The sequence below is a fragment of the Haliotis rubra genome, unplaced genomic scaffold (assembly GCF_003918875.1).
Source record: "Haliotis rubra isolate DU_JTF1 unplaced genomic scaffold, ASM391887v1 Scf206, whole genome shotgun sequence".
Classification (NCBI taxonomy): domain Eukaryota; kingdom Metazoa; phylum Mollusca; class Gastropoda; order Lepetellida; family Haliotidae; genus Haliotis; species Haliotis rubra.
In genome coordinates, this window is record NW_025766070.1 from 1463709 (window position 1) to 1475376 (window position 11668).

Sequence of the window (11668 nt, forward strand, 5' to 3'; positions counted from 1 at the left end):
GCAGTACACAGATATTCTCGAGGGACATTTACTTCCATCTGCTCACGTGTTCTATGGAAATGTTTGGATTTTCTAGCAGGACAACGACCCAAAACATCGTTCAAAGCATTCACAGGCCTGGTTTCGGACCCAAAATATGACATTATTAGATTGGCCAAGCTATAGCCCTGACCTAAATCCAATAGAAAATGTTTGGGTACTTATGAAGGAATGTGTCAATAAGAAAAAGTCTGACAAATATTGCTGAAATGAAAGAAGAGGTGGTCCGATATTGGGACAGCATGGACCACGACTTTCTAACTTCTTTGATCAGTAGTATGCCCCGCCGCATTGAAGCCTGCATTGCTGCCAATGGTGACTTGACAAAATACTAACTGTTCACCTGTCTTTGAATCTGGAGTGATGTTCTGCTAATATTCACATTAATACGTGAGTAATGAGTGAATTTTTAAAAAAAAATTACAATCGTTAAATTCTCAATAATTTCTGGTTGTACTGTATTTCCAAAGTATCTATCCACAAATATACATCCAGGCTTGGTTTGAGTTCGGTCAGTGATCTGCATTTCGGGGTTGGGTGCTGAAGTGGTCTCAGTGGAAAGGGACGATCTCCAATAACAGGAGCCTATATTTGCTTCATCATATGTCATACAGGTTCTTTGATTAGAAGATAAACTTATTGTGTTAGGACTAGAGGACTGAATACGTAAATGTTAGTCTGATTCCTTGTTACATCACATTTAGCGTTCGAAAAGAATGACTCTTAGATGATGCCAAACAGTTATTTATTTATCTCTCTCTCTCTCTCTCTCTCTCTCTCTCTCTCTCTCTCTCTCTCTCTCTCTCTCTCTCTCTCTCTCTCACACACACACACACACACGTTCCATTACATAAGTGAAATACAATGTTCATATATATCATTGCTCGATAATTCTGAATTCGAAGGAAACACTATTACATGAATGCATGTAATTATTACATTCGATAAACATTCAACACAAATGAATGTATGTTCTTCTTTTTGTAAGAAAGAATCGTCTAATGCCATATTTTATTCATGTTATTCAGATCCATTTACCACATTAATGCTATCTGTCAAAATGTGAATACTCAGGTTACTTGCACAAGAAGCATTTTCCATGTTGAATGTAGCTATACCCCACGATTCAGTTGGCTGCATTTTGCTTCAGTTACCAGGTGTTCCTACTGACATACACTCAATATCTAGTCTCGGACAGTGAAGTAAAGTAGCGTCTCTAGCGGTAGTCTGAAGACCAGGTAATCATTTTCAATGGCTCTTGGCGTGTCGGGGACATTTGTGTACATTCAGTGTGATTTATGTGTATATCTACTGCCATGACTGTATAAACAAATGTGTTGCTTAAACAAAGTGTAAGGCGTCACTCTAACTGAAGCTGAAGAAACATATTTTGTAATATAGTTGTCAATATGAAATTGGAACATAGTTCTACAAGTATCTGAGGTGGGGTGGATGGTGGGAATATGTGTACCACCTTCAAGGGTGGTTGAATGATGCTTTTTCTAACTGTTTTTAGGTCGTTGAATGGTAATTCTTGAAATATTGTATGCCCACCGGAATGAGTGGTGTTTGAGGAGAACTTTTTATATACTATATAATCAGGGTTACATCATTAGGCGGCTGGGAGGAAATATTACTTGAACTAGAGGTGGGTGGGAGGAAATATTACTTCAACTAGAGGTGGGTGGGAGGAGATATTACTTCAACTGGAGGTGGGTGGGAGGAGATATTACTTCAACTAGAGGTGGGTGGGAGGAGATATTACTTCAACAAGCGGATGGGAGGTAATATTGCTTCTAAAGAGGCGGATGAGAGGAGGTCTTACTTCAACTAGAGGCGGGTGGGAGAAGACATGACTTCAACTAGAGGTCAATGGGAGAGACATTACTTCAACAGAGGCGGATTGGTGGAGACATTTCTTCAACAGAAGCGGATGGGAGGAGATATTACTTCAACAGAGGCGGGTGGGAGGAGATATTACGTCAACTATAGGCGGATGAGAGGATGAGAGGAGACCTTACTTCAACTAGAGGTGGATTGGAGGAGACATATTATTATAATGTTATTGGTCATGCTATATATTTTTACTTCTGTACCTTGTTATTCCCTGTTGCAGTTTGTCTATTCTGTATATTACCCATGCATTTAAGATCCTTGGAACACCATAACATAAAATCGTCATGGGCGTCATAATGAACAGATGACGCCCTTAGTAACAAAACTTTGTAACAACATAAAAATGCCAAGGACAACAACGCAAAGACCACAGTCAGTGAAATAAAAGGCTTGGATAACCAGAAGTGATAATTAAAATCCAAGATGAGAGTTACAGAATTTAGTTTAACTAATATCCGCCTCGAAAGGAGACATTGATCTGTCGGGGTGTTGCCGAATCCTGAGTATTAATATACTACTCCATTAGAGGGCGGTAGGGTAGCCTAGTGGTTAAACCGTTGGCGCGTCACGCCCAAGACCCGGGTTCGATTCCCCACATGGGTACAATGTATGAAGCCCATTTCTGGTGTCCCCCGCCGTGATTTTGCTGGAATATTTCTAAAAGCGGCGTAAAACTAAACTCACTCACTCATTACACCATGACAAAATCAAGGGGAATGTTTAAAGTTTCTTCAATATGATGTAAAGGAGTCCCGTCGTTTCTTTTCGCTTAAGTTATTGTTTTCGTTTTGTATATATAGTAGGGCAGAAAAAAGTAAAAGTAAATTGTAAAGTAAAAGTAAAAGCATTTTTGACGTTTTACATATATTTAAAAGACAAGAAAAACATAACACTTTACATCCGTATTCCTAGTATGGGATATGTATACAGAGACATAGAGGATATTCACACAGAAATCCAAGACAGACCCAACATGCCACTCATATATTACCAGCAGTCCTTGCTTTAATAGGAACTTATGTCGTGGCTGAACCGTTTTGAAATTTCTGAAATCTGTAAATAAGCAACCTAGAGTTTCTCACTGAAATATTCTACGTGATTTCTTTTACTTTTGTGCTACAGTACTGAGGAAGCTATGTCAGGACTGGTTCTTTACATATAGTCGTATATTGTCTCGAGTGTATACTGTTTGACTTACATGAGTAGTTTACTTAGTTTATGATGTTGTAAATTCCACAAGCCCTTAACTCCTTCAGTGAAGTTTGTAGTAGTTTATAATATGCCATTTAACATTGTCAGACCTTAGCACGCGTGTAATGATAATTTCAAGTGAATGACCACATTGTAGGTTTTACAGTTGATCACTATTTCCTGAGGAGGATATCATTGTTGACAATATTGATAAAAAATGTTGACGATATGGTTGATAATTATGTCCTAAGGAAGATTACATCAAGATTGTTAACAACATTGCTGACAATACAGTTGCTCATTATCTTCTAGGGAAGATTGATTATCTGAAGACTGTTGACAATTACATGTCGTGTTTTGTTGGCTGATATTGCTTTAGTGTAAAATACAAAAATGGAATAGTTCTCGGACTTCCAAACATTGCTAGCAACTGTCAATACTGACACTTTATACTTTTAACGTAAATTGCAATTAACAGGCCGATGTATATATGAGAAGTGGGATATATTATCTAAAATTATCGTGTTGATTGATCACATTGGTACACTTACAGTTAAGATCAAATAACTGGAAATACATGTATGTTGATCCTTCTCTGACACTGAGGCGATTTGGAGGAATTATGGCTACTGTGTTAGGTATCTCGTGCCGGTCACAAGTCACGTGATCACTTGAACAGCAATGGGTGACAGAGTTCGACATCTTGACTCTTGTCCAACAGTCAAGTATATTTTAAATGTGATGTCGCCTTTGTCAACAGTGACTTTGTTCGAGCTATGCTTCTGTCCACTCACCAGTCAAAGGTACCCAGTAGGATGAAAGGGTTATGTGACTGTTAGCCTTCTAGCGCCTTTAGACAGCTTGGTTCCATGGTACCCAGGAAGCTGAGAAAGAACTTCTGAGCACCTTGATTTATGAAAATTGAGTGTTCACCTAGGTTATAATGGTAAGTTTACAGCATGGTTTCTGGCAAGGAACAAGTGCACTAGAAATGCAATTATTATCGATATGTCATGTATACTCATGCCAATAATGGTTGTCACCCCCTTCAATTGTTTTAATTGGAGAGGGTGGGGGTTAGGTGTGAGGTGGGGTTGAGGAGGGTCACAACCATTATTGGCATGAGTATATATTGTTATTGTCGTAAGAGGCGACTAAGGGGATCCGTTTGCCAGGCTCGCTGACTTGGTTGACACATGTCATCGTATCTCAATTGGGTAGATCGATGCTCATGAAATTGATCACTGGGTTGTCTGGTCTAGACTTTATGATTTGTAGACCGCCGCCATATAGCTGGGGTAGTTCTGAGTGTGGCGTTAAACAACAAACAAACAGAATGTTATTTTTTCTAATCTATGACCTGTACAGACAATGGGCAACTGTAGCAGTGGCAGTGGCAGTGTTCGGGAGCTGAGCAGCAAGGAGAAGAATGACATCAGAGAGTCGTGGGCGGAGTTCAACGAGGGCAATGTACTGGACAATATAGCTCACCTCTACTACAAGTGAGTTCACAAAACCTCTTCTAGTTTAAACCCTCTTCTTTCCTGTTGGAGGTGGGTGGGGTAGCCTAGTTGTTAAAGCGCCCGCACGTTACGCTGAAGACTCGGGTTCGATTCCCCACATGGGTACAATGTGTGAAGCCCATTTCTGGTGTCCCCCGCCGTGATATTGCTAAAATATTGCTAAAAGCGGTGTAAAACCATGCACACTCACTCTTTTTCAGTTGTGAAAAGCCCAGTGTTGCTATTTGTATGCCATCCTTCTAGCGTGCCAGAAACCAATGCTTGTGGTTTCGAATCCTATATTTCCCCCGATTCTGGTTCTAGGTTTGTCAGCACCAATACCGTTTCCCCATTTTCACAAAAGTGATTAACTGTATCACGTCGGACTCCAATATCATGCTGATACCAAGTGACATAACAGAAATAATGTACAATTCACACATTTGAGACAACTTAACACTTCAGTAATCAGTAATAATTTAAGACGGGACTTTGTGTAAATATGAACCTAAATGAAGAGGATGAGAAACAATTTGGACGTGGATGTTTTCCGTTGGTCCAAAATCCTTCAGTCGTGAAAATTTCACATAGTTTTATGTAAATGTTATACCATTAGCATATACTCGCTGTCTGTATTCCAGTGGTACAAACATGCATTGTTGTTTCCAAGAAGTGTGTGAGCAACTCGCCATGACAACAGATGACCACTAAAAGTCTAAACCTAAGCTACCGGTTTGATCCTATTTAAACTGTCTAGAAGCACTTATAGCATGTAAATATTAATAAAGTAAGAACATTTTATAACAGATCATCTAAGTCTTAACAAATATATGTTTATAATAGAAGATCTGTTAAATAGTTAAATATAGAAATATTTCAAATACTTACATATTACATAGAACTAATTTGACTGACTGACTGAGTTTAGTTTTACGCCGCTTTTAGCAATATTCCAGCAACATCACGGCGGGGGACACCAGAAATGGGCTTCACACATTGTGCCCATGTGGGGATTCGAACCTGGGTCTTCGGCGTGACGAGCCAACGCTTGAACCATTAGGCTACCCCACCGCCCCTATAACTAATTTGATTTGCAAATAGTCCGACTGTAAATACGACTTTTCAGCTAATAAAGGATAATCAATTCTAGATGTACACTTTACAAGCCAACTGAAGTACCAGGCAAACACGGCTCGGAACTAGTCTCCTGGGTCCCCCTCAGTTCTGATAACCTCATATTTCACCGATAACCTATACACACAGACAATGACACAGTGGCCCCATGTGTCCAAGTCTTCGTGTAGGTGTCAGGTGATGGAATTGGTTTTGGACACGGGGATTAAACCCTGTACAGAGATAATGCTTGTCGGGTACATCTACCTAAATGTGGGTCCCAACATATCGAGTTAGTTGGTTAATAGGTTAATAGGTGATCTTTGTCACTGACCATAAAGATGCATGCCTATTTGATAGAATTTACGTACATGAATTATCACCATAGTTACAATATATTGATTATGTAAGGACTGTTGTATTAAATATTAAATATTAAAGACATGACGCAAGTAGCAGTCCAATCAAATTAAATATTTGCAGACGCAATCATTTGGCAAATTATTGACAATGGGAAATAAGGTATGACGTCACTTCCGACACGAAGCTACAGAAGCAAATTGGGCAAGATATTTAATTTAAAAGCTTTGATCAGCTTTTACAGACGTTCTATCAAGACATTCCTTCAATATATATTTAGATCTTCACTTACATAATCATCGTTTACAACAAAGTCTATAATTCTATGAAAACTGAACATAAATAGCTATTGAAATGGCCAAGGTATGACGAAGGCCTCTTTTCTCCCACGGGTTAATCTAAGAAACGGTGTAAACATTTAGGTATCATTGGACAGTTATTCATATGAATCATAACTGTATTTTAAAAACAAATTGTGTGTTTGGGTCTTGTCCTTGAATAGGGATGGCAAAAAGGTGATTGAAAGATTTCAGGAAGTGTTTGAACATTCCGATATTTTCCAGTCCGATATTTCAAAGTTTTTCTTCACTTTAAGTGACAATAAGCGACACTATCTTGTCACGTCCCCAAAAATATATAACATTATCTTCACTTATTTCATTTAAACTATGACCACAGCGATAGCTTGACTTAATCTAAAGTGACAACATAAGTATGGTGGCTGATTAGGGCCATCGCTTTCTCGTCTCGTGCTATCGCTTTCTCGTCTCGTGTTATCGCTTTCTCGTCTCGTGATATCGCTTTCTCGCTTTCTCGTCTCCGAATTTTAAGGCGAGAAAGCGATGGCCCTAATCAGCCACCATACATAAGCGATTTTAGACATAGGAACGCTATACGGTAATGACGTATATTTGACCTGAAGTATATTTGTGTGCATGAACCGTGTATGAATACGGTCAGAAGGAGCTTTTGAAGGGCATAGTTACCAGCTGCAAACTGTCAATAATACTTATCTAGCATGGGTTTCAATGGCATGAATGTCGTGATTGGGGACTGATACTTTACCTATATGCGATATTCTTTGTCGACCCATCACAATTGATAAGAGGCTGGATTATGACACTTCACAATCGGGTATCCAGGTGGGGAAAATAATCTGACAAGGCCATTGACAGCTTATGCCCCTGTAGTCGCAAATACTCGCCGTACCGACTTCTCAAGCGAGGGTGATACACGGCCTAGGTTAAGAACACTTCAGTTTCTGATGGCCGTGTTGGGTAATACATTTATAGGTACAGAGCACGAAAGAAATATGTATTCACTTTTATTTCTAAAACGTTACTCGGTCACTGACCAGGAAGAAAAGAATGTTAGGCCTTTCATTTTGTCTGACAGCGACGTTCCTTAGAAAACATGGCATGGCTGCACTCTGAAAAGTTGTGTGATCTTTGGTTTTGATGTAGTGACCCAGCAGGGCTGGTATTCATCACGGTTATCAATTGGATTAAATGTCTTTGAAACCCATGGCTTTCAGTGTAACTAAACTTTGGCTTTGAGACAGAGAAACAAATATATTAGCTTCTATTCAGTTACGCAGATCTGCACGTATATATTTGTGTGCCTTTTGTGTAGTTTAGCAATAAAAAGACTACACACTGTCGGTAAAGAAACAAACATTGTTATAGTATGAATGGGAAATTAGGGATTTGGGGGAAGGGTAGCCCGTGAGACAATGTCAGAAGCATACTCAAACAATCTGATTTGGGCCTCCACACGAAACACTGAGAATTGTGTGAACAGGAGATACAAATTGTAAGCATTATGCTGGTTTTGCCACAATAATATATAAGATATTTTACCTGTGAAGATCCGAGTTAGAATTGGCTTTCAGCAACCCATGACAGTCGTGAGAGGCGACTAAAGGGATCGGCTGGTCAGGCTCGTTGAATTAGTTCATACATGTTATCATATCCCAACTGAGTAGATCGATGCTCATGATGTTGATCACTGGATTGTCTGGTCCAGACTCGATTATTTACAGACGTCGCCATATATCTGGGAGATTGCTGAGAGCGACGTTAAACAACAAACAAACAAATAAGATATTTTTGTTCCGCACATTGGCGCCCTGAAGATAATGAGTTCAAACACACACAAAATTTGGAACCTTCGTTGTGTTCAGCTGTCTATCTATTCGGTTTGCACTGCCTTCCTGAATGGTTCCACAGTCCACTGTGTTTATATATGGGTGTATCATTTCACAGATACCTGAGAGTATTGCAAAATGTTCCAAACGTGTTATCTTAAGTCACGATATGGCTGAAATACTGCCGCTGTGACTATAAACTTTAACTCACTCACTCACTCCAAACGTGTTAAAAGCACACGCTAAAACATTTTTTCACGTCGATTTCAGATTGTTCGGTGATCACCCAGAAGCAAAACAATTGTTCAAGTTTTCGAAGGATAAAGATTTGTCCAACGAAGAAATGCTGAAGAACAAACAGTTCCGTGGTCATCTGGAAAGCCTGGTTGCCGTCCTCGGAAGTGCGGTCAACGAGCTTGATGACCTCACAGAGGTTGGGAAAGACCTCCAGCACCTTGGGGGAAAACATTATAACTACGGGATCACCATGAAACAATATTCGGTACGTGAAATTACTGTGGTTTGAGCGGTACATAGTGGTATTTGAATGTGTTTGCTGCCTTTGTGAGGACCGATGTGTATATTTGGGCAATGCACTGATCTACATCATCTTAGAGGTTTTTAGACTTTACGGATGAAATGACATTCAGTCTCCACAGACTCTTTACTCCCATAGAATCTCTTTCTGAGGACACTTGCATAAAGGTTAGGTCCTGAAGAAGCCTTGAAGAACCTTGACCGCGATTCTATGTGAAAGGTAGGAGGGTTATTGAACAAATATGATGCAAGCTCTTCAATACTATTCGGATATTTTTCTTTATAATTTCGAAATCAGCGAAATAAAACATATAACATAAAAGTTGCCTCACTCATGCTTTCTAAATACATTGACCTGGATTTTATCTTTTTCACTCGGAACCCACCCACATCCCCAGACCCCACCCCCACCCCCCATTTCACTGCGACTACGAGGTACAGAAAGAAATGAGACATGTTGGTCTGAATGGTTCGATAATTCGGACAAAGAAGTTATGCTGACGCGAAGCGATTTTCAAAGCAAATGTCCTCAGATCTCCACACAGAGATTTAGGGAATCTGAGTAAAAGATTTTAATGTGACCTTTAAACTACTCCCCATTTTGAATTAAAGAAGGAATTCATATAACGAGACACGTAAGTGTATTTAACATTTTTTGAGTTAACGAAATTGCAACGCTGGTATCGTTGATCTCTCGTGCTTCCTTCCATTCAAGTGAGAGGGTATGTAAGAGTGCTTGTATCCAGCGTTAAGTCCAGATAAGCCAGTAATTGTCAAAAGCAAAGCCAAGGTACGTTGAAAAGCCATCTAGCCATTGACCATGCCCCTCCTAACCATTACGTTTCGTATATTACTAGGGAGCAGTTCTCACCATAAGTCCTAGACTAAGGCTTAGTCTCTGAATATATATAATTTTGATAGTAACAAACAAGCCCATTTATATTGAAAAGGAGCCCTAGGGAGACCAGAGATTCAGAGATGGCTTGGCAGTAGGGATATTAATGTGGTTCAGGGACTGTGAGACAGACTACATAAGTCCCAACCTACCTGTAACAAGCAGTAGTTATGTGACACATTCTGCTACGGATCTTCAATCAAGAACATTCATTAATCACTCAGATCCCATTTTTAGAGGGCATGTTCTTTTCGTCAAAGAACCACCAATTGTAAGAACAAGTAGATATGTCAGTTTACTCATTGAAACTGAAATGTAACTCACATGAACTGATTGCAGGGATGATTTAAGGGGAGGTTTTACAAAGCCAATATATTCTGGAGGATATAGCAGAATCACCATTTGATCTTCAGAGGTTCTACAATATATTTAAGAAATATTTATTGTGAAGAAACTATTCATAATGCGTTATTGTATGGCAGCTTGAACGATCTTTTGACTGAACTTATAGAAAATTGGCATTTTACATGCCCAAATATTTTCTCATGTTGCAACGTACCTCTCCTCTCTGCTGGAACATGTTTTTAGGAAACAGTACTAATATCTTTCTATGTTGCAGCACGTGGGCCAGAGTCTCCTCTCTGCTGGTGGTACATGTACAACGTTTAGGAAACAGTACTAATATCTTTCTATGTTGCAGCACGTGGGCCAGAGTCTCCTCTCTGCTGGTGGTACATGTACAACGTTTAGGAAACAGTACTAATATCTTACTATGTTGCAGCACGTAGGCCAGAGTCTCCTCTCTGCTGGACGTACATGTCCAACGTTTAGGAAACAGTACTAATATCTCCCTATGTTGCAGCACGTAGGCCAGAGTCTCCTCTCTGCTGGACGCATGTACAACGTTCAGAAACAGTACTAATATCTCCCTATGAAGCAGCACGTAGGCCAGAGTCTCCTGTACGCCCTTCAGACGAAGCTTCAGGGCAACTTCACCCCTGATCGGAAGAAAGCCTGGGTGGCATTGTACGCCGTCGTCGAAGTTGCTATGAAGTCGGGCATGGAGGAAGCGAGTAAAAAGAAGTCCGAGTCTCAGTCGCAGGAACAGACAGCGTGAGGATCTGGATCTTGGTGCAGGGTGTCGATCTAATATTCGATAACAGATATACTTTTAGAGCACAGCTACATACCCTCATCCAATAAGAGTTCGTCATCTGGGTCACGTGAAGTACAATAATGCCACATTTTATACAACACTGTTGGAGCTTCATGTAAATCGAGATTTACACACAAGCATGGGACTAGGATTCGTGAGCCATGAACGAACTCGGCTTTTTGCTGAGCTCGAGTATTTTGATGTGCTTTACGATAGAGAAACAGTGACAGTGCTGTATCGGGGAAAAGAACAGTTATGAGGACGTACGCGTCCCCAGTGTACTCTGGCAACTGTACCCGTGTTTCTGAAGGAGGTATCGTATCTTGTCCTGCACCAATTACTTAGTAAAGGTCTCCCAAAGAAACACGTCTTGACATCTTCAGAGTGCCCATGTATATATGCGTGAGACTATTCCGCTTACTCTTTAGGAAATGGTCTGTGTAAAATAAAAAATGCTAAACATTCACATGTACAGTATCTTACATGTCCAACATGGTATATTCAAAGACACATTTAGGAACTGAATTAGGTATATGGTTGTTGATGGCCAGAGAAATTCTGTTTCTTTTGTTGAAACCACAAACGTGAAAAATGAACACATTTCCCCAAAAATCATCTTTCGAACTAAAATTGAACCTGAAATGAAATGAAATAGGGCAGCTATGTATAAGTTAGAAGGGACAAAAAGGCCTCACTACTTCACATCAATACTTATCTATTAACAACACCTTCCTTGACCCTTCAACATTTAGAACTTGTTGAGTCAGTGGAAACTGACTGGTTGCAGTTCTAATGTAAGTCCTACACACATTACCCGTTATTTACATTCCCTT

The 11668-nt window shown here is 39.9% G+C and overlaps 1 protein-coding gene across 1 annotated transcript; it reads left to right on the top strand.

Moving 5' to 3' along the window:
- Positions 1-4497: 4497 nt before the first annotated feature.
- LOC124276140 (neuroglobin-like) lies at positions 4498-10796 on the top strand. The gene is made up of 3 exons (XM_046711814.1): positions 4498-4628; positions 8518-8749; positions 10620-10796. Exons 1-3 carry the CDS (start codon positions 4498-4500, stop codon positions 10794-10796), a joined length of 540 nt encoding a protein of 179 aa, XP_046567770.1.
- Positions 10797-11668: the final 872 nt, after the last annotated feature.